General features: G+C 43.6%; 1 protein-coding gene across 3 annotated transcripts in view; it reads left to right on the top strand.

Annotated features, from left to right (window-relative positions):
* The window catches only part of SPIRE1 (spire type actin nucleation factor 1), a 121769-nt gene that overhangs the window by 24616 nt on the left and 72401 nt on the right, over positions 1–24752 (top strand). For all 3 annotated transcript variants that reach the window (XM_056854718.1, XM_056854717.1, XM_056854716.1), the window contains one exon: positions 18009–18239. In XM_056854718.1, coding sequence (XP_056710696.1) covers positions 18009–18239 — 231 coding nt within the window. The remainder of the gene's footprint in view (positions 1–18008; positions 18240–24752) is intronic.

Genomic DNA, 24752 nt, shown 5'->3' with positions numbered 1-24752 from the left:
AAAAGGCATTTTTTTTTAAAAAAACTATGAAACTCTCTATGGAGATTCACGGGGCTATGCCAACTATTTTGCTGGTGGAGCAAAACTGCAGTGTAGAGGGGTTTCTGGGCTGAAAGGAGCCTAAAAGCTGCCTAAAGGCAACTCCGCCCCTGGGAATGCCCCCCCCCCCAATGCCAGCATGGGCACTCACTTCCGGGGGTTTTCTGCTGGTGTGGCTGCGCTGGCAGCCGAGGTCCATTTTGCTGCGTCGCTCCCTGGCACCGCCGTAAGTGCCCCTGCGCCGGCATCTGTGCCACTTTATCACAGCACAAAGTGGCTCAGACACCGGTGCGGGGTCACGCTGGCTGCTATGGCACTTTGCACAGTGGTGAAATAGTGTATGGTTTTCCTGCAGTGGAGTTATAACTCTGATGGAATACATTTGATTTTTAAGAAATAAAAAATGTTAGGCACGTGGCAGACAGTACACTAACAAATTCTCTACCCTGTTTTGCTATCCTGGCACTTTGTACATATCTTTAAAAAGTTTGGAGACTGATATGATATATCTTCTTTACATCTTCTTTACCTGAAACACTCTACATCTGACCAAAATTATTCCTTCCTGCCCCGATCTGTCAGGTCTAGCCTGATGTTGTACAGAGTGAAACCTGGTGGGCATAATTATGAAAGCTATTCTCCACATTGTTCATTAATCTTAATTTCAGTAATACATTCCAGATCAGCAGTCTGTAAACTCATCCTTCCCGCCAGCTTACCTACCCTGCAATTTGCAAGGTCAGAATGGACAAAATCTGATTAAGTCATGGTTCCATAAACTGGAGGCAACAATAGAAAAGAAGAGTTGGTTTTTATATGCCCACTTTCTCTACCACTTAAGGGAGACTCAAACTGGCTTACAGTCACCTTCCCTTCCCCACAACAGAGACCCTGTGAGGTAGGTGGGGCTGAGAGAGTGTGACTAGCCCAAAGTCACCCAGCTGGCTTCGTGTGTAGGAGTGGGGAAATAAATCCAGTTCACCAGATCAGCCTCCGCTGCTCATGTGTAGGAGTGGGGAATCAAACCCGGTTCTCCAGATCAGAGTCCACCGCTCTAAACCACCGCTCTTAACCACTACACCACGCTGGCTCTCAGCTGAGAAGTGACTGCCAGTCTGCTGTTACACAGAACCACTCAAGAACTGTCTTCTGTGGAATTTAGTGAGTAGGAGAGAACATGTAGGAGAAGAAAATCTCAAATGTCTTGGAAAGACGTGTGAAAGACTTTTAAAGGTAATTACCAGCTCCTTGAGTGTGGCCTGGAAGCTAATTGTCAGCTGGTGCCTCTTGGAGAACAGGTGCAGTGTGCTTTCTGTTGCTCACACCAGAAACTAATCTGGACGTCGTGTTCTGAATTCGTTGTACCCAGGGCTGCTGAGAGCCACCATGGGCCACTGGTCAAAGATTCCACCTGACCCTGATCCAACCCAAATATCATATCATAACAGAGCACTTGGTTTGTTGTTACCATGCATCTATAGTAATAAAAGAACTGGCCTGTCCATCCATCTGTCCATTTGTGGCAGGCATTATAAAATAAAGCTAGAAGACTGAAAGTTGGCCGCCAGCTTCAAAATAATTGTGGGAGTTCCAGGTTATCTCCAGACAACTCCCCTGTGCTATTTGCAGTGAAGCTAAGGGTCTCTGTTTGAGGCAGGCATGGCTCATCCCAAAATAATGGTGTGTGTTTGAAAACTGGCCACCAACCCCAGAATGATTATGGGAGTTGCAATGCCAAAAATGAAGGGAATCGGAATACCTTGAACCAAATTATCTTCACGTTAGGTAACGTGTCATAAGAGAGCTTTTAAGCAACCTGTCGTGTGTCTCTCGAATACTCAGATCCCCAATCTGCTATGGAAGGTTGCTGGGTAACACACGCTCATCCAGTCCTACCTCACAGGTTTGTTGTGAGGATAAAATGGAGGACAGGAGAATAATGGAAGTTGCTTTGGGTGCCCATAGGGGAGAAAGACTGGGTATGATATTTGGCTACAGAAGGATGGTAGCTGTTGCTGTTGCTTCATCAAGTATTGCTGCAACCCTTTTGGCAGGTAGAAGAACTGATAATTCAGTATTCAAACTCCAGTTAAATATTGCAAGCTCAGCGATTGGGGCAGGCCCCTCATATCTATAGAAGCCATCATAATTGTGTAAAAGTAGCAGAAGCAGCTTCCCTCTCTCTTTCCAGACCAGCTGTGCCTGCCAAAAATGCCCCCCTCATCTGTTCTGTTAGCACAGCCTGTGCCTCTCAATATTATTCTCTGTAGCCATGTTTCTTATATTGTAACTTTATATCTACATACCCATATATATGTCTACCAGTATAGGATACACTTCTTATATCTGATGAAGTTGGCTCTAGTGCACAAAAACTTCATGTCACAATAAATCTTTAGTAAGTAAATAGTTAAGAAATATACTTCAGTTTACTGTTATATCTTTATTTAGCACAACAGTAGGGACAAGGGTTAGGTAGTGGTGCTGAAAGGGAAGTACTGGGCATGTACTGGGATCACTGGAATTGATTTTGCTGACATGATCTTAAAAGATTACATCATTTGTCATATAGCAAAGTAGCCTCTCCTTTTTTCCATCAAGTCGAAGCCAAAAATCTCTGAACTTCTGAATGTCTCTGGCCTTGAAAACCCTACAGGGTTGGCATGAGATGTTCAGAAGTGGTTTACCATTGCCTACCTCTACATAGCACCCCTGGTATTCCTTGGTGGTTTGCCATCCAAGTACTAACCAGGGCCAGCCCTACTTAGCTTCTGAGATCTGACAAGATTGGGCTATCCTGGGCTATCCAGGGCAGGGCAAAGTAACCTTTACAAAGGGCTATCAGATATCCCGCCAACACAACAACAACAACCCTGACTAGGAGTTCTAACTTCTGTTCCACATGTATACTCATTAAACAAATTAATGTTCCCTTACCATGCATGTAAAAGGTGGAGGGGAGGAACATCCTTTTATTGCTTCGTTAGATCATGGAGAAATAGTTTATAAATATTAATATTCTGTTTATAAATATTAACAAATATTAACCAATTACTATTAAGTACATTCTAACTTGCCAAGCAGGGTAGAAATGGGAAGGAGTTGAGACCAAGACTTGAACGTTAGCGGGGGGGGGGGGGAAGAGACAGAAAAATTAGGTGGCAGAAGAGACAAATGAAAGTAGATCATGAAAGACAGCAAAGTGAAGGATAAAAGTGTGGAAAAGAGAGGGGAAGGTTGTTTTATCTGGCTGCAACATACTACCGCTTTGCAAGACCTGGCTTCACAGGCACCACTGGAGTTGGGTGCAAGGAAAGCTGTGCTGGCTTGTTTGAAGGACTTAGCATGATCCTGTTAGGCAAGGGTCTTGCTTCCGCCTTGCAGAATCTGGCCAGGCTAGCTGATTGTCAGAGTGCCTTTCCCAGATTTCCTTGTGCCCCTAGTGGCTTCATACGGAACCACATTAAAAGTAAAATAAGTGGCAACACATTTGGCAGCATGAGGCTAACTTCAGGGGCCTTCTTGTTGACTTGGGTCCAGGGTACTTTGTCCCCGTTTCCCCCCTTCTTGGTGGTCCTGGTTGTAGCCTACAAATTACCTTCAAAGACATTCCCACATTCAGTACATTACAGTAATCCAATTGTAAGATTTTCTGGGCATGTACTGTGGGTTGCTAGGAGATGTGGTGCTGAAATCTGAGGTAACGTGGAAACGATGTATGCTCAGACTGTTTATGTGGGGGACACTTGCCATCTGCAAAATTATTCCCTACATCAACATTAACTGTTCAGGGCCGAATTGGCTATATGAACAGTATCATTAAAGTATATCGACATTAACTGTGTTCATCTGTTTATATTAAGAATACATCCAAAAGGAAGCAGTCTCAGAACTGAAATAGAATACATCTGTTTATGGTGTAATAATGCAAACAAAAGAGGAAAAATCAAGCCTTGACACAGACTGGATATAAGGATAGCTTTTCCTTGTGTGTGGTTTCTTTTTTCTTGTGAAAAAGAGTGAAATTGTCCGGGTATTGAAGAAAGAGGAGTTGGGCATTCCCTTTTTCTGTGTAACTACAGTTATCTGGATGCTGTTGGATTCAGGTTGCAGCCAGCCAAAGTGATACGTGAGCCTGACAGATCAAAATCCCAAAGAACAGGTGTAGACCACCTGAGATTGTATCTCATAATCTGGTCATTGTGCATTAATCACAATTGGCTACTTGTACCTCAGGCTAGCACTTCAGTACTGCACTGTTTTGCCAGGTCCATGGTGGAGTACTTTCTCTTAACACAGAAATGCCTTGACAACCTACCATAGTGATACTGGGCAAATTCAGCTTCTGTATGTTTACCTGAAGTCTCAACAAGTGCACACGCTCTTATTTCAAGTGCTATCGTAATTAATTTTTCCTACTAACAATTAGCATGTGTTATTTTGGGGGGGGGGTCTCATTCAACAACACACAAGGCTCTTTTTATTTGCTTTCTAGTCTGGCCAACATAACAGTTCCTTGTTTTCTTAGCTTAAAACTAGAAGCCAGCTGTTTCTTTTTCTGAATGTAGTCTAGCTTTCTCCAGAAAAGTCTAAGAAAGTTTTCCTCTCCGGCCGCATGCAAGCTGGAGGTGCTATACTATAATTCTGATGCTTAGATTAAGGAAGGCCTGGCAGTTTCGAGAAGGTTGCACAATATATAGTGCTAGAAACACTGCAACAGCGATCTTTTTGACGTGGCTGCTTCTCTAATAGTATACCACCAATTTGAAGAGCTAGAGAGGTAATGAAGAGTGTGTGTTATGTCGTGCTGACTCCAATTATTCTTTGATTTAATTAGAGCAGTGAGCTTCTTATCTTCAGCAGTCATGGAGTGTTGCACTTTCAGCTTCGTATGGCAAGGAGATTGTTCATCTGTCTGGTGCGCTAGCCACATGTTCTTCCTCCTTACTGCGATTGCTTTGCTTACTAAAATCTTTCCTGGGGAACTTGGGGGTAGACTGGATAATTTCTGGGGACAGGCAACGAGACACCTGCTGGTTAAAATCCATGATTTTGCTTTTAAAATAGAGTTGTCAGCTCTTCTCGTCATTTCTTTTTGTCATCACCTTGCTAGCCCTTTGGCTGCCCGTCCAGCATTGTAGCAATGAAAACTTGACATCTTACTAGAAAACCTGCAAGATAGTGTTTGACAGCCGAAGGTCTTAAATCTGCTCCAGGCAGAATGAAATTCTTAGATGGAAATTGTGTGATGAGCCACAAGTGGAGTTCGTGGAAATTCGAAATGTTGTCACATTTGACACAGACTTCATAATTTATTACTTGCGCTGTCTCCTTGCAAATCCACTTGCCTGTGTCGAGTAATAATTCTTCCAGGGCTTTTCGGACCAAGGAGACCCACATTTAGCTCACTGGGTGTTCTTGGGCCAGTCATGCTCTCTCAGCCTGACCGACCTCGCAGGTTTATTATGAGGATGGAACGAAGGTGGAAGAACTGTACGTGTCATGCTGAGCTCTATGGAGAAAGGCCATGATACAAATATAGTAGTAATGTAGTGATAACTTATCAGTTCTGCTGGTTAATGCTGGCTCTGATTGTGGAATTGGGAGAAAGCCTGCTCTCGAGTCGTAGTCTTCCAAAAGGAGGAAGAAGAAGAGTTGTTTTTTATACGCTCACTTTCTCTACCATTTAAGGGAGACTCAAACAGGCTTACAATCACCTTCCCTCCCCCTCCCCGCAACAGACACCCTGTGAGGTAGGTGGGGCTGAGAGAGCTCTAAGAGAGCTGTGACTGGCCCAAGGCTATCTAGCTGGCCTCATGTGTAGGAGTGGGGAGACCAACTGGTTCACCAGATTAGCCTCCGCCACTCATGTGGAGGAGTAGGAAATCAAACACGGTTCTCCAGATCAGAGTCCACCACTCCAAACCACCGCTCTGAACCACTACACCACATTTGCAGCTTGGAGGTGCTGTTAGAACTGGCTATACAGTTGGATGTGCGCATTTCATCTGTAGTATGGAGTGTCTGCAGTTGCAACCTTTTTTTGCACTGTGGTCTAGCCACAGTGATCTATGCTGTTATCCCTTCCAGGCTTGATTACTATAATGTGCTTCAAATGAGGCTGCCTCTGATGGTCTATGAGCTTCAGTTAATTCAGAATAGTGTGGCTAGGCTGGTTGGGAGAATGGACTACAGGCAGCATATTGCAGTGCTGTTGAAAGATGTTTGCTGGCTGCCTGTGCACATCTGATGCTGTCTTTGGACATTTTTGGTGGCCAGCCAAAACTTTTATTTTGCCTGGCTATGAATCAATTGGTGTATATTTCTGCTTTGGTTGTATTATAATTTGGACCAATTGTTATTTATTTTTAAATTAATACTGTTGTAGTCGCAACTAATTTTTAACAAGGTGTTTACAGTTTTCTAGTTGATTTGTTGTTCTTTGCATTATTGTCTTAGTTTGTAATGTTGTATGGGTTGTTTTAATGGCATGACATTGATGCAACTTGAATATTTGTAGTGGAGAGGCTGTATAAAATTTAAAATAAATCAATAATTTTTTGTGCAGGTAATGTAAATACAGTGTATCCATAGGGTGAGCAATAGTAATGATGACCCAATGCTTTTTTCAAAGTGGTTGAAAACTTTACAAAGTAGCATTATGCTCCATGTACATCATAGGCACCAGTTTGCTTTGTTATAGCTGTAGGTGTCATTCATGATAATCTATATCCCTCTTTAATATAATTTTTCAAGGAGCAGAGGGAAGGCTATTGAATAGGCTCTTTGGTACAGCTGGTGATGTGGTATCTGAACTCTTAAGGCATTTGTCCATTTTGGGGTTCTTAAAAAAATTAAAAGATTCTAGAGGGAAAAGATGATGACTAGATTTGTAATATCAATAGAATGATGGAGAGTTTGAGAACATTATCAGATTATCATATCTGCTATGCCTTTTGGAAGAGGGAAGGCAGCATGGTATAGCCCGATCTCGTCAGATCTCGGAAGCTAACCAGAGTCAATCCTGGTTAGTGTTTTGATGGGAGACCACCAAGGAATACCAGGGTTGCTATGCAGAGGAAGGCACTGGCAAACCACCTCTGTTAGTCTCTTGCCTTGAGGACCCCATAAGGGGTCGACACACACACATGCCTTTTGGTATATAAAATGAGATTAGAAACCCAATTGTGGGAGAGCCTAATTGGCTTCAACAGTTACCTATAACAGGTGTATATGTCTCTCAACTCAGACCTTGATTTAGGAGGTTAAATCATTGGGGATCCTGCAAAGATGGATCTTCCTCCAGCAGCCACGTATTATTCCTCAAAAGCAATATTTGAGAGAGGTAGAGGGACCCTCTTGAACAAAATGCCATGTTGCCTAGAAGCTATGGTGATGAGAGGAAATCAGGCAGTATCATTCCCTCCTTCTTCTCTTGCTAGAGAAAGCCTAATGGCAGTTTGTCTGCAAAGCTGCTACAGCTTTTAGCTCTCACTCTTCAGCATCCTGGGTCTGCTGGGAAAAGAGGTAGGTAGGGAAAATCATAGGATCTAACCTGTAGTGTTAACATAATTTGATATGTTTACTTTAAACAACACGGTAGAAAGTGTTGGCAATGTTTGTATGAACCAAGAAATAATTATAACACTGTTCTGGTTTACTGAATTATCTGAAATTACAATTTAATATCTTGCTTGATTTAGATCCGTTTAATAAAGAGCCGCCATGTTACAGCATTAAATGCAATCCTTTGCAATATTAAGGATTTCCCTAGCTTTTGTTGGCACAGAGCAAGAACATCATGCAGTTGAATTATGCAATAGGCTTAAATAACAATTTTATTAACGAATGTTGTGCAGATAGTGAAAAGCTTGTTTGTCTGTATTAATGATAGCGTTAAGCACAGCTTTTCATTTTGAATACCATTAGACAGGCTGAAACGTCAGTACCGGTGTTTCTTGCCCTGTTTTAAAGAGTATAATAGACATTGTTCTGAGCCTCACTTCCTTGAACAACAGTTTGGCTTGTGTGCAAAGCAGAAAACATTTCATTCATCCACTGATCCTCAATGGATTTTGGAAGCATTCTTCATGGCATGTGTGGGGGGGGGGAGCAGAATCATACCTTCCCCCCCCTCACATGCATCAATTTTGTTGAAAAATTCACTCATTTTAAAAAAAAGTTGCTTCAGGGCCTCTCTGGGATTAGGGCCCCTGAAGCTTAAGCTTCATTAGTTTCATAGTAGATCCACCACTGACTGTGAGGATAAAACAAGGAAGGGAGGAATAAAAATGTACTAGACAGATTGTGACTTCTTTATGGCAGAATTTGTCTTTGTTGTTTCTCTATGAAGCACCATGCACATTGGTGCTATTATATTAATAAATAGTACTACAGCCTAGCAGAAATCTCATAGTAGCATCCTGAGCATGTCCCAAGGACACGCCATGGATTCTCCATCTTTAGAGTGACCAGTGATTATCTGACAATAGCCCCCACATGTGTCAGCTTTTGGCGTGGTGTGTACAGATTTATCCAGTGTAATTTGCTGAGTCCTACTGAGTTGCAGATCATTCCGTAGTTCTTATTTGTTTTTGTTTTTTGTTGCCAGTTCTCTGATCTTTAAATGTCTGCAGAAACCTAAATTTGTCCATCCCCTGGGAGGGTAAAGTGCCATAAGAACAATAACTCTAAAAAGTAATATACTGTATCCAGAGATAATATTCCTCTGCTTCTCACAGTAACTGTATAAGTAATAGATGTTTCTCATCCTTGCTTGGCTGTCTAGAACATTCTTATCTATTCTAGACAGATTAAAGAAAAATCTGGTTTGTTGAATTCTGCAGCTTGTGTTACAGTTTTCATCTCTTGGGTAAACCTCTGTGTTACTGTATTGACTGAAATGTTCAATTCCAGATAATTCTAGGCTTAATCAATACAAACAGTACATCCTCTGTCCAAGATCCATTAGGTTACTGGACTTGATCTAGTGAGACTTTGATTTTAATTCTACCTCAGCAGTGGATTAGTGTTTGGTTTTTTTTGGGGGGGGGGTTGTAAAATAAAAGCAGTGATCTACCTGACAATGAAATTAGAAGTCAAGTTATTGATATAAAGAGAACAACTTTAATAGCTGTAGGAACCAAAATGTTCTACAAATGAATACATGTGTGGGAGCAACTCTTAGGAAGACAGGAGAAAATAGAAACCTAGGGAAATCTCCCATTGCTGGTCAAATTTTAGTTAAAGTTATACATTAAGTAGAGCCGGTGTAGTGGTTAAGAGTGGTAGACTCTGATCTGGAGAACTGGGTTCAATTCCCCACTCTTCCACATGAAGCCTGCTGGGTGTCCTTGGGCCAGTCACAGTTCTCTCAAAAAACTCTCAGCCCATGGAGAGGCAGGCAATGGCAAGCCACCTCTGAACGTCTCTTGCCTTGAAAACCCTATGGGGTCGCCATAAGTCACTGTGACTTGACAGCGCACACACAGACATTAAGTAGCCCCATCCATTTTCTGTGGTATTGTTTTACGTCTATAAGGGGGCCAGCTTCAATCTTAGCACCAAAATTGGAATAGCATGCAGTTGGACCTGATGCAATGGAGGATGGCTCCTTGTGTTCTTATAAGAACAATCCATGCAGAAGATACATTGATATGAAACAGAAATCTCTTCTCCCCCCCCCCCCGTAATTCAGGAACTTCAATTATTCACATAGCTTTGAGTCCATGGGGCACCTTTGTAAATTGACTTGTTTTGACATTTCTTGCTGTGTCCAGATTAACTGAGATTTCTTTCATTTTAGAGAGTTATTTTTGTAGTCCTTACTATTTATGTAATACTCACTGAAAGCAGCCTTTATTCCATCCAGTACCCGGTTCCTTGTGTGTTTATGTGAGATTTGTCTGGGCAAGGAAGAATTCTGTTCAAGGGCAATTTTCTGTCATTTCCTTTATTGGATTCTGCCAATTAATTTTAAAATATGTATAAATTTAATTTTGAAATTAAGGGGTTTTCTTCTCTGCTTGCCATGCTATGGAGTTTTGTGATATTCACTAGAAAGTTGTGAAGGGCAAGTTAAAATGCAGAACCTATTAATATGATGGGTGCTGCTGTGAATAATATTTATTTATTTATTATTTCCAATTTCTATCCCACCCTCTGTTCACCCGAAGCCTGTTTATGGGCAACTGATGATATATGATGGGCTTAGTTCCTTTTTTCCTTTACATTTTCACTTCTGCAAAACTAATTCTCCTTTCCCTAGACCACTGGTTCCCAACCAGGGGTCCGTGGACCACCAGGGGTCCGCGAGAACTAAATTAAGGTCCGCAAAACAAAGTTATAAACCCATAATAAATTAATATTTTCAATTAAAAGTTCTCTATTATGAAAATATATATTCAAATATTATTCTAAGTTTAATGTTTAACTAACAGTTATGATTAAAGTTTATTTTCAAATTCTCAAAATTTTTATTTTGAACCTTGGGGTCCCTGCACCGAACAAAAAAGTCCTAGTGGTCCCTGGTCAAAAAAAGGTTGGGAACCACTGCCCTAGACGGACAACTGGACTTAAAATGCTGTGCATCATTTAGCCGGGGGAAGGAGTTGGTTAACTGCCCAACTGCTGCTTAAGATGATTCAAAATACATGAAATAATGTTTTGTTCACACAGCCACAAATCTGCAAGCCTGCTTTGTTTAAATTGAATAGGTAACCTTTATTTATCGGACAGCCAAATAGTATGCCAGGGTCCAGATTTTCTGCTATATGGCACAGAATACAGATACCCTAGTTCATTAATAATGTGCCTTTATGAGTTTGAATGCCATTGACTTAAAAGGTGTCGCTAAATGATTGAGCATTATGAGCTTTATCCTCAGTGGCAGATTCATGTAACACATTTCTCATTCTACAATTATTTGGTATATTGCAAGTCTAACACTTCACTGAAGTGTCTAGTGTGCAAGAACACCTCACCATCAGGTGCGCTTGGTTTCATGAGGAATCTTACAAACATAACCATTTTCATTGGTGTCATTCCAAGAATAGATATTATTCCACTTTACAAAGTAAAAGCGATTGTTTTGTAAAATCAGTCTGGGTGCACACCCTATATATGTGTGTGTGTAAAGTGCTGTCAAGTCACAGCAAACTTATGACGGCCCCATAGGGTTTTCAAGGCAAGAGACTAACAGAGGAAGTTTGGCATTGCCTGCCTCTGCATGGAGACCCTGCTGGTCTCCCATCCAATTCCTTGGTGGTCTCCCATCCAAATACTAATCAGGGCTAGCCTTGCTTAGCTTCTGAGATTGGACGAGAATGGGCTAGCCAGGGCCACCCAGATCAGGGCACACCCTATATCAGTAAGAGCGATTCTTCTGCTTCTTTTGTCATGAAGTGACATCAGACAGGGATGATGGGCAGAACTGGTATAGACTTCCTGTGAGGATGCCGACCCAGCGCCATGTCTTCTGAGTTCGCTCGGAAGAACCGAGAGGCGTTTTGAATCGGGGCTCCCTTCAAAAGCCCCGTCTCCGATCCTAAACAGGGGATTGGAATGCAGGTAACTTCCTGCTGCCGAAGAAGAGCGGTTTTGACTCCCAACCTCCCCCCTCCTGCAGAGGGGGAGAGATGGTTTGAGTCCCACCGGCTGAGGAGGATTTCATCACCGTAAAACGCTTCGAGGAATAGAAGCTGTGGTCCCCTTCACATTACACTAATAAATTCTCCAAGCAAATGAAAGAGAAACCCCGTCTTTCAAGCTCCATGTAAGTTACTTGAATTCCTTTTGCTTACTACCAAGGATTTGAACAACTGGAACTGTTTAAAATCCAACTAAGACTTTACACCCCACCACCCAGACTTTTAAATGAACATCCTTCTAAAAAGTCTGTTTAAAACAACATAAATTGAATTAGCAGGCAAACAAAAACAACCTGGAAGATTTGAGTGGCATCGATAGTTTCCAATCGACAGCTGCAGTGTGAAGCGAAGGAGGAATATTTTTAGCTTTCGTTTTCCCCATCTGGAAGAGTCCTCCAGGAAGAGACTTCTCTAGGACTTGGAAACCAAAGAGGAGGGTCGTGCCGGTGTGCCTCGCTCTGTGCAACATCAAAATACATCCTACTCCCTGTATCAGAGTGAGAGTCACGGAAGGCTTACATCCTTGCATCTTCCAGTTTTGCCTAGTAACAGCGCTAAAGTTAACAGATTCTTTCCACGACTTTACTGAACCGGTCTGCCTGCTTACATTTATCTCTGGTCGGGGAAAAGGAGAAAGCCACAGACAATCATGGAAATAAACTATCAGAAGATACAGGAAATGCTGGCTGAGCAAAATGCATTGATAAATGGACTAGTTAAGAAAAAGTTTGAACAGGTCTCCAAGCAACAAGAGCAATCACCTGCACAAATGACTTTAATCATTACTCAACAGTTTGCTGATGTTATAAATGAGATCAAGGAAATAAAAACCCAAGTTTCACAAATGAAAGAGAGTATGAATAAGATGCAACTTTCAATTAACAACAACACGGACAATGTCAACAGGCTTAAGAAAGACATGAATTCCCAGGCACAACTAATTGATGCTATACAACTTCAGGAGCAGCAAATTAAAGACCAACTTGCTATTTTGGATCTACAGCAAAGAGAAAATAATCTACGCATACGCAATTATCCGGAACGACTGGGGGTTACCAGAGATGACATCATCAAATCACTGGCTGAAATATTCCATCTAAATGTACAAGAATTGAATGCAGCAATAAATAAGATATATAGAATTCCTTTATCAACACGGGTACAAGCAAAAGCCAGAGAAATTTTGATCTCTTTCTTTGACATCAGGATGAAAAATATTATCATAAAATTTCAACTGGAGAATCAACTGAGATTTGATAATATACCACCGATAATTCTCAAAGATATTCCACGTCACCTGATGGAAAAGAGAGCTGTATACAAAGATTTTACTGAATTACTCAGAAACAAAGGAATAAAATATACCTGGTTGCTACCACAAGGTCTTACCTTTACCTATAAACAAACTAAGCATGCTATCAACTCATTGGCAGACGTGGAAATTTTTTTGACAAGAAACAGTGAGCTATCAACTCATGTTGTTGGAAAACAAGAAGATTTTTTAGCTCACGAAACACAGGGCACTGACTGTTCCAGAAAGGAGACTACTTCGATCAAAAAAGTGATGGGCAACAGAAACTCCCGACAGAAGAAAAAGAATAAGAAGAAGGGCTGAGAAAGCAGGAAGAACACTAATTTGATTCTCAACATGGGAAAGGTGAGGGGTAGAGGGAAAATACTATAATCATTATCTTTGTACAAGATTATATATTTTTAATCCTCTTTTTTTGCTTTTCTTTTTAGATTACCGTATATACCTGTGTATAAGCCGACCCGCGTATAAACCGAAGTGCCTAATTTCTCCCCAAAAATGGGGGAAAATTAGGCACCCGCGTATAAGCCGAGGGCCGGCTTATAACCCCTCCCCCCCACAGGCTTACCTGGGCTCCCGGCAGCAAGCGGCGGGGCCTGGCGGCGGCACGACCGGGCGAGGACCGGGGCAGCCTCCCTGCAGCTGCAGAAGGCCGCCCCAGGCCGCTCTTGGCCGCCAGAAGCGGCGGCGCGGCCGGGCGAGGGCCGGGGCAGCCGCTCCAGGCCGCCCTCGGCTGCCAGAAGCGGCGGCGAGGCCGGGCGAGGGCCGGGGCAGCCGCTCCAGGCCGGGCGAGGGCCGGGGCAGCCGCTCCAGGCCGCCCTCGGCCGCCAGAAGCGGCGGCGCGGCCCGGCGAGGGCCGGGGCAGCCTCCCTGCAGCTGCAGGAGGCTGCCCCAGGCCGCTCTTGGCAGCAGGAAGCGGCATGGGCCCGGCGGCGGCAGTAAGTTCCCCCCTCCCTCCTCCCCCCTCCCCTACCCTACCGTATTGACCCGCGTATAAGCCGAGTTCGGCTTTTTCAGCCCTTTTTTGGGCGAGTATATACGGTAACACATGTATTTTAAGATGAATATATGGAGGGAAGTGAGATTTCTCTTATTTTTCTTTTATTCTTTCTTTTTCTTTTTTTTCTTCTCTTTTTCTCTCCTTGGTATTATTAATATTGAATATATTGGAAAAGGGGAAAGTACAATATGAAATAGGGTGACTTATAAATGAATTAGAATGCATGGATGCAAAGGAGATTTTAGATATTTTAGAGAGGGAGGAAAACGGTGGGGAAGTCAATTATTTTTGATTGTATTTTGATGACATACATCTAATAATTCTATGAATTTTTAATGGTTATTTTTATGGATATAGAGGGTGTATGTCTAAAAGTAAACGTTGGTTTTTATTGAAAAAATAATAAAAATATATTTTTAAAAAATGGGCAGATCTGGTATATTTCCTCTTGTAACAGTCTAGTGAAACCAATGCCATTGCTTTTCCTTATTCAAAGCAGATTCCACCTGTATTAGCCAACACGATGAATCCTTTTGGTTGGCATTTGTTGCTGATGATCAGCTAAAGCAGAGAAGAGTTTTTTTTATATGCCGACTTTCTCTACCACTTAAGGGAGACTCCAACCGGCTTACAATCACCTTCCCCTCCCCACAACAGACACCCTGTGAGGTAGGTGGGGCTGAGAGAGAGTGACTTGCCCAAGGTCGCCCAGCTGGCTTCATGTGGAGGAGTGGGGAAACCAGCCCGGTTCTCCAGATTAGCCTCCGCCGCTCATGTGGAGGAGTGGGGAATCAAATCCGGTTCTCCAGATCTGAGTCCACCGTTCCAAACCACCGCTCTTAACCACTACACTACACTGGCTCTCTTAACCACTACACCACAGGTCCCCAATGTGGTTCCAATGGGCGCCATGGCTCCTGTTGACATCTTTTCTGGCACCTGCCAAATGTTTTTAGGAAGTGGGCAGGGCCAAGTGGGGCTTTTGCCCAGCTAGGCTTCTGACTGGTCATTGGAGATTTGATTGGCTGTGCAGATTTTTTAAAAAATGTTGCTTTGGCAGCAGCTGCCAACACAACATAAGGATCTTCACTCTGTGACTGAAAGGTAAACTGGGGCAACCATTTTGTAGCTGGCTCCGCTTTCTGCAGCAGCCATTTTATGGCAGCCATTTTGTGGCTGCTGCACCCACCACTTAGTGCCAGTTACCCCTGAGCTAAAACTTACAATTATGGCAGATCTGGAAACCTCTTGTTTTCAAATTGGATTGATTCACAATCATTCCAGGAATCGTTAGAGTACTGTCATGCCCATTAACAAATAAAAGGATCACATAAGAGTTCTCTCAAAAATCTTTTCTTTCTGGTTTCCCTAGTGGTAGCATATCAATACAAAAGGTTATTATGCATCGTTAAATAAGCTATTGTTTCATAGCATGATTGGGTAAAAGCCAGATCGAAAATTTAAAAAATATATATATTATTCCTTTCTAAAATAAACTCTTTGCTTGCATTCTTTGTTTGCTGAGGGAGTTCACATGCATACTTTCCAAACAGAAGGATTAACAGTCTTCATTTTGAAGAAATCAAACAGACTTTTCCCCACTTGTTCATACTGTTCTCAAGGATGTTAAAGGAAAGCTAGGTGCCAATAAAGAGAATTATATCTGTACATTAATTATTTTTATTTTAAGCTGAACTAAATTATGGTCTGAGAGAAGTATAAAGTCTTCTAATATGTAATGTTGTAGATATTCCCCATCTATTGGACATAAGCAAAGCTGAACATAACTGATCATGTCCTATATTATGTCAAATACATTCTTAGCATAAGGCACTGTATGAACTAAAACATTACTAAAACTAATCTGATTCTTTATTTGATTTTATATGCTTGAAGCAATAGAAATTGAATTACTACATATTTAAGCTTTTTTGCAGAATTTGGAAGCTGAGGCATTTTCTCCCAGTAGTCTTTAGAGATGTGCGGAGATGTTTCAGAAGCGGCCAGTCCCTTTTCTGCTCTATTATTTCAGGGACAGTCATGATATTTTAAGTACAGATAAGGTAATCAGCACTGGTGTTCTAATTGTTTTCCCCTCCACTTTTCATCAATTAATTTGTGTGATTTTTATATATATGCACACTCGTGTGTATATTTTCTGTTTTAAATTATTTCTCTGATTTACCCAGACTTTTTTTAACATGTTAAACTCATGTACATTCTGAAATTGGGTCAGCTCCATTGTACTTGTTAACCACTCTTTCCCCCCTGCTGTGGAACTTCTGGCAGGGAGAAATTTGCCCAGGGACTCTACCGACCTAAGCTGATCCTGGCAAAATGAAGAGACTCAGTAGCCAAAGCTATCACCTCATTCTATTTTCACAAGATACGTGTTCGTTTATGGTGAATGAAGCATATCTTGAAGGGGGAAATACGCAAAGAGAAAAGGGATCCATTAAATCCTGATGTTGCTGTGGGAGCTAAGGATTGGGAATTGGTGTCTGCGAACAAACTAACTAACAACAGTTCTGCAAACTTGGGGGACTCTTGGGATTGCAGGAAAACCTTAAAAGGTTTAAAAAAAGACATTGAGGGTTTTAATTCCCCCTTCAAACAAAAATGGACCCAGTAGCAGAGGAGGCTGGGAGACGCCAGTGTTAGTGCCGGTGGTGCTGGTGGTGCTGGTAGGGTTGCCAGGTTTCTCTTCGCAACTGGCCGGAGGTTTTTGGGGCAGAGCCTGAGGGTGGGGTTTGGGGAGGGGGAGAGAGAGAGAGACTTCAGTGCCATAGAGTCCAGTTGCCAAAGCGGCCATTTTCTCTAGGTGAACTGATCTCTATCGGCTGGAGATCAGTTGTAAGTCAGGGACAGTGGCTCAGGCGACAGCCCCTGGAGGCAGCTGGGTAGGTGCCCAGCTGCTGACCTTCAGTGGCATTTCCTGAGCTGCCTTCCACAACTATCCCCTCGGCTGCTGGGCACTGAGAGAGGCAAAACAATTCAGGCTGGTGGCAAGGCAGGGAGCAGAGCCAGGGAATGGGGCATGTGGCTGGGTGGCAAGAGAGGGAGGAATCAACAGATCGGTGGAGTGGGAGAATTCCTCCCTCCAGCCACACCACCATTTAGAAGAAGAAAATAAACCTCAACACAATCAGCAGCATTTTCTTGTGGGCCCCTACTTGTTATAGAACAAATTCTGCTGTCTAGGGACTTGTTGAAAAATATTCTTACTTGCTCTAAAGTGATCATTTGGGCATCAGGCTCCTGAAGGGATGACTAATTCTGAGGAGGAGGAGAATGGCCAGTGTGACAAGAATTTTGTTTGTGAACAGTCTTCATAATGTTTATAAGTAAGTCATGTTTTGCAGCTTTTGTTACATTTTTTTTAATTAAATGGACAACTTCAGGAAGAGGGCAGGCCTACAGACAATACTCTATTGTGCATTGTGAATGTGGGGGAATGGCACGCATAATAAATATTGCCACGTTTCAGAAAATCTGAAAAGGAAAACAGTATTTTTAAAGTATACCGTGAGTGGAAATTTGAGACAAATAACACTGATGTCCATAGTGATGTACTTCTTCGTGTTCTGAACATGCTCATCTTAGTATTATTTTTCTGAAGATAACAGTTTATTGTGCGTGGCAAAAGTTAACATTGGAGAAAAATCCCATTTCCTTTGTATGCATACAAAATGGCGTATGTTTAAGGAATTAACATTTTAAAAGAAAGTCAGTATTGGTATTCAGCCAAGATGCACCAAATGAACACAATGAATACCTTGTTAGAAATAAACATTAGGAACCCAATCCACAATGCCATTTATGTTTTATTTTGAGTGCATCCACTGTGGTTGCATAAATTGGTGAGTTTTGTTGTTTGTTGTGCAGCTGATAAAGCAGAGAATGACTTTCGCTGCTTAATAGTAATCCAAAAATCAATATGGGATTCAAAGGCTGTTTATGTCTCTATTTATCTAATTTATCTGATATAAAAATAATCTTTCTTTTTTAGGTGATCGAATCCTTGGGAATTATTATTTATAAAGCTCTGGACTATGGCTTGAAGGAGAACGAAGAGAGAGAGCTAAGCCCTCCCCTGGAACAGCTTATTGATCACATGACTAATACAACAGAAGCAGATGGGGGCAAAGACGAAGGCTATGAGGCTCTGGATGAAGGTGCGGAAGATGAAGACGATAAAGAGGGTGTTGAAGTTATACAGTCTTATCAAGATGTCATGAAGGTATAGTTACTTGTCTCTCTATCTGATATTATTTAAAAGACTCCTTGGAGTCCAGGACGTTCCAGTGCAGTACTAACCTAGTTCACGTCCTGACCGTAGTCCAGCAAAGAGTAATGTGGGCTTTAACGCATTCCTTTGTTGGATTATGGCCATCATTGTATGTAAACATATTTGCCACGTGTAACCTGCTGGTAGTTTGAGAGCAAAGGAACAAAAATTTAAATGGTAGACAGGAACTTCTGTTACCTGATAGTTTGATACTCCATTATGGAATTGATTTAGGCAATTCATAGAATCAAACTTTCTTCTGCTGTAATAATAATGATTAGCAGCATACTGTAGTATTCCTGTTACAGGTTGGGAGTCAGGAGGAATTGTTGGATAGCCACCACCCCTGCAACTTTCTAGCTCTAGGATACAGTAAGCTTTTAAAGGCTTGAGAAGACCAATTCACCATCCTGTTGTGTTCCATTTTCCCCAGCCATTTTAACTGACATTTAATTGGTCTTAACATGCTGTGGCTTATAGAAAGCAGAGAGCTTGCTCATCATGCTACTTTTGTGGGATGGTGGTGTGTTTTTTAAATTTATAAACTAAATAGTTTTGTGCAAGCCTAGGAGAGTGTCTAGAATAGTATACAGAAACCTCTGTTAGCTGTGTGGGTAACCCCAACATACTGCCTTACCATCAATTTTGGTATTAGAAGGAATAATTTATATGGAGCCATCAATGTACAGCACACTAGACTAGCATCAGCAAAAACTTCCAGAGAAGGAAGGGAGAACGTTTCTCCAGCTTTTAAATGACCTATTTGTTTGTTTCTTGATTTATTGGCATGATGCAACAGATGTGGAAAAAGCCTTTGCTTTCATTCATGTAATTAAAATGAGTATGATTAACACCATAAGGAATAAAGGATTTATACTACTGAATGAAACTAGGGCTTTCAAGTACAGAAAAATATAGGTTTGTACTTTACAAAAGGTCTTGAACAGTTAATATAATATAATCAGAAATATGTTTTACGTGTGCTGCACCAGAAAGTTAACAGATAAGCAAGAGGATTAAACAGTTAATACCAGTGTCATTAATGCTGGTGAACTAATAGTAAAGCAGACACATAAAAACATAAGAAAGGCCCTGCTGGATCAGACCAAGGCCCATCAAGTCCAGCAGTCTGTTCACACAGTGGCCAACCAGGTGCCTCTAGGAAGCCCACAAACAAGACAAGTGCAGCAGCACCATCCTGCCTGTGTTCCACCGCACCCAAAATAATAGGCATGCTCCTCTGATACTAGAGAGAATAGGTATGCAGCATGACTAGTATCCATTCTAACTAATAGCCATGAATACCCCTCTCCTCCATGAATATGTCCACTCCCCTCTTAAAGCCCTCCAAGCTGGCAACCATCACCACATCCTGGGTCAGGGAGTTCCACAATTTAACTATGCATTGTGTGAAAAAATACTTCCTTTTATCTGTTTTGAATCTCTCACCCTTCAGCTTTAGCAGATGATCCCGTGTTCTAGTATTATGGGAGAGGGAGAAAAACTTCTCCCTGTCCACTCTCCAAACCATGCATAATTTTATAGACCTCTATCATGTCTCCTCTCAGCTGCCTTCTTTCCAAGCTAAACAGCCCTAAGTGTCTTAACCGCTCCCCATAGGACAGTTGCTCTAGTCTCCTAATCATTTTGGTTGCTCTTTTCTGCACCTTCTCCAGCTCTGTAATATCCTTTTTTAGGTGTGGTGACCAGAACTGTACACAGTATTCCAAGTGTGGTCTCACCATAGATTTGTATAAGGGCAATATAATATCAACAGTTTTATTCTATATTCCTCGTCTAATTATGGCCAGCATAAAATTTGCCTTTTTTACAGCAGCCGCACACTGGGTTGACATCTTCATTGAGCTATCCACTACCACCCCAAGATCCCTTTCTTGGTCTGTTGCTGCCAGCACAGATCCCATCAGTGTATATGTGAAGTTGGGATTTTTTGCCCCAATATGCATCACTTTACACTTACTCACATTGAATCTCATTTGCCATTTTAATGCCCATTCTTCCAGTATGCAGAGATCCTTCTGGAGCTCTTCACAGTCCGATTTTGTTTTAACCACCCTAAATAATTTGGTGTCATCTGCAAACTTGGCTACTTCACTGTTTAACCCCAACTCCAGGTCATTGATGAACAGGCTGAAAAGCAACGGTCCCAACACAGATGCCTGAGGCACCCCACTGCTCACATCCCGCCATTGTGAGAACTGACCATTGATTCCTACTCTGTACTTCCTATTTTTCAGCCAGCTCTCAATCCATAAGAGGACTTGGCCTCTTATCCTGTGACTATGAAGTTTGCTTAGCAGTCTTTGGTGGGGGACTTCATCAAAAGCTTTTTGGAAATCCAAATACACAATATCCATAGGCTCATTCCTGTCCAAATGCTTATTGACGCTTTCAAAAAACTCTAATAGGTTAGTGAGACAGGACCTACCCTTACAGAAGCCATGTTGGGTTTTGCCCAGCAGACCTTGCCCTTCTATATGCTTGACAATTCTATCTTTAATAATGCTTTCCACTAATTTACCCGGAACAGACGTTAAGCTAACTGGCCTGTAATTTCCTGGGTCCCCCCTGGACCGTGTTGATCAACTCCAGGAACTAATGGAACGTATGCTTCAGGAGAACAGGCAATTACAACAAACCCTGATAGCCCAGAGACAGCCCGTTCCGATACCGGGTCAGGGGGTACCCGTACAGCCACCCCAACCACCCGCTAATGTGCCTGCTCCACCCTTGCCTCCTGGAGCTCCTGTTGTTCCTCCGCCCGGACCACCCGTGCAACCGGGCCAACCTGCGCCCGGCCCTTGGAAGCAACTCAAATTGAGGACTACGTACGACGGATCTCTCGAGACTTTGCCTTGTTTCTTGCATCAAGTGGACAGTTATATGCGAGAACAAGGACAACTTTTCCCCACGGAAGATAGCCGGGTGCGTTATGTAGCTTCCCTTCTGACAGGTAAAGCGGCTGACTGGATGGTCCTCCAGTTTGACACCCGCTCTCGTGCTATTCGTTCCCTCAACAACTTCATGACTGCCCTGAGAAGGAGGTTTGAGGACCCCTTCCTGGGGGAAAGAGCCAAAACGGAACTCTTACAATTAAAACAAGGCTCTGCTACAGTTCGAGAATTTGCCGATGAATTTCAACGACTGGCAAGTAAAATTGTAGGTTGGCCCGAGACCACCCTGATCCATCATTTCAGGGAAGCCTTGCATCCTGACGTTCTGAACTGGTCTTACATGCGGGGCGATCCCGATACCCTCGACGACTGGATCCTATTGGCCGAGGAAGTGGAAAGCCGCCGACGCTTTATTTCTCTCGTCCGTCAAAAGCACAAGGAAAAAGGCACCCAAAAGCCTCAACCCAAGGCACCACTGCTCGTCCCACGAAATCCTCCACGTCCGCCCCAGGAACGTGAAGCCCGATTTCAGAGGGGTGCCTGTCTTACTTGCGGAGAAATGGGCCACTTTGCAGCCATTTGCCCGCACCGCCATGAATTATTTCGTCCCAGCACGACAACCTGCGCCAGAGGTCGTCCACCACGCAGAGGCACCGCGGCCACCCGCAGCGCAGCTCCGGGAAGACCCACACCCTCTGCACTCCATGCCGGGGACCCAGCCTCCCTGCCTACTACCAACGACCCCGCCGGGTCTCGGATTACAAGTGCCCCATTGGGGGACAACTTTCCCTCTTCGGATGAGGAAAATCCTTGGAATTCTCCAGCCTTAAACCTGGAATCTCCCCTCGACTTGTCAAAAAACGGCTCCGGTCTGTGGTGAATGGAGCGTCTCCACAGACCTCTCAGGATCCTCCTATCAAACCGAATGCTCCTACCAAAATCAAAGAAGTGGACTCCACCGTCTACGTGGATGCAGTTTTACAACACCTTAACGGTGGCCCACAACTACCCGTCAAAGCACTAATTGACTCCGGTTGCTGTCGCACTCTCATAAGCGAAGCCACTTTTTCTGCACTCAGAGCCGACTCTGAGGCTTTACCCGCCTCTGTCCAATTTGCTCAAATGGACGGAAGCCATTTCCAGGGGGGTCCAGTTGATCACCGCACCATAGGGGTGGCAATGGGAATTGGCTCCCACTGGGAGCAAATAGACTTCACTATAGCCCCTATCCGTTTTGAAGTGGTCTTGGGTATTAACTGGATTAAAGGACACAGTCCCAGCATTAACTGGGAAACAAACACTATCTCCTTCGCCAGTCCTATGTGCGATCAGCACCGGCAGAACTTTGCGCTGTTATATCCACCCGTCCCAGCATTGGCCTCCGATGTCCCAGCGCTTCCAATCCTACCTAACGTCTATTGAGACTTCGTGGATGTCTTCGACCTTAAAGAATGTGACACCTTACCCCCCCACCGAGCCTCGGACTGTACAATTGAGGTGGTCAAAGACTGCACATTAACCAAAAGCAAAATTTACCCTATGAGCGCTTCCGAGCGCACTGTTCTCCGGGACTTCCTTGACAAAAACCTCGCCAGAGGGTTCATTCGCCCATCGAATGCCCCGAACTCGGCCCCCGCGTTTTTTGTCCGAAAAAAGGAGGGCGACCTTCGTTTATGCATTGACTTCCAAAAACTCAATGCGGTTACCCAAACCAACGCCTATCCTATCCCATTAATTTCTGATATTTTGGGACAGTTACAGGAGGGCCGGGTATTCTCCAAACTAGACTTGGTGGAAGCCTACTACCGAGTCCGCATCCGCGAAGGAGATGAGCACCTCACTGCCTTCTCTAGCTGTTTCGGTATGTATGAATTCCTCGTGATGCCGTTCGGATTTAAAGGGGCCCCGGGGGTCTTTATGCAACTCATCAACGAAATCCTTCATGACTTGCTATATCGCGGGGTGGTGGTTTATTTAGACGACATTCTTATTTATTCAAAAACCATGGAAGAGCATGTAACTCTAGTCCGAGAAGTTCTGCAGCGCCTGCGCGACCACCAACTCTTTGCCAAACTGGCTAAATGCGAGTTTCATCAAAGCCAGCTCACATTCTTAGGATACATAATCTCCCACCAAGGTCTTCGCATGGACCCTGTCAAAGTCCAAGCCGTTCTCGATTGGACTCCCCCCACCAACCGCAAGCAAGTGCAACAGTTTTTGGGGTTTGCAAACTTCTATCGAGGGTTCATTCCTAACTTTGCACAAGTGGCCCTACCCATTACTGATTTGCTAAAAACCAAAGGGAAAGCAAACACGGCTACCTTACCTTCCGCAAAAATCCTGTGGACTGATCAATGCCAAGCTGCGTTTGTAGCTCTCAAACGCCTCTTCACATCCGAACCCGTATTACAGCACCCGGACCCAAACCAAATGTTTGTTGTGCAAGTCGATGCCTCCGATGTAGCTATGGGAGGGGCCCTTCTCCAGAAAGGTCTGGATGGCCTTCTTCACCCCTGCGCTTACTTTTCGAGGAAATTTGCGCACGCACAATTGAACTGGCCCATTTGGGAAAAAGAGGCAGCGGCCGTTCACCATGCCCTAACTCTGTGGAGGCAATTCTTAGAGGGGTCCAATATCCCCTTCGAGGTTTGGACCGATCACAAGAATCTAGCTGCCCTCACAGGGTCCCATAAACTATCAGCGAAACAACAACGTTGGGCTGAATTCTTCGCTCAGTTTCGTTTCGTCCTAAAGCATGTTCCTGGGAAGCAAAACGTTCTCGCAGATGCCCTCTCCCGGTTGCCACAATACCCGGTAAAACTCGAGAGACCGACTGACTCTCTGTTCACCCCTACGCAAAGGGGAGCCCTTCCTGTACTGGCCGTGCAAACTCGATCTCAGCGACAGCATCCCAGATCCAGTTCTCCAGCACCTCCAACCCGAGCGGCTACCCAACCGCCCTCGCAACAACAACGAACCAACGATCCCGATCCTCCATCCCCACCGGCTGCCCTACCGCCTACGACCTGCGCACCACCGCACGTAAGCTCTACCCCCATCACTACTCCTAAAACTACTATAGCCGGGGGGGGGGGTCCCGCCAAGATTCCCATCTCCGAATCCTTTTTAAATACCCTTCGGGACCACTGCCTTTCTGAACGCTCCACTCACACCCTACCCCCTGGGGTAATGGAACAGGGGGGCTCATGGTACAAAGACTCTAAATTGTATGTACCCAAGGCACTTCGAAAAGACGTTTTACACTTAGCTCATGGAGTAAAAACAGCTGGACACTTTGGATTCCTAAAAACTCTCCACTTATTGCGCCGACAATTTTGGTGGGGGGGAATGCGTTCCGATGTTGACTCTTTTATTCGTAGCTGCCCTGTTTGCGCTACAACGAAACGCTCACAAGGCAAACCCCCGGGGCTACTGCAACCTCTAGAAACACCCAACAGACCGTGGGAAGTGATTGCTATGGACTTTATGACTGATCTCCCTCTCAGCGGGGGAAAAACTGTATTATGGGTTGTTACCGACTTGTTTTCCA

Source organism: Euleptes europaea, chromosome 8 (genome assembly GCF_029931775.1).
Source record: "Euleptes europaea isolate rEulEur1 chromosome 8, rEulEur1.hap1, whole genome shotgun sequence".
Taxonomy (NCBI): Eukaryota; Metazoa; Chordata; class Lepidosauria; order Squamata; family Sphaerodactylidae; genus Euleptes; species Euleptes europaea.
The sequence above is the reverse complement of the archived record's forward strand: the minus strand, read 5'-3'. Positions and strand labels throughout refer to the sequence as shown.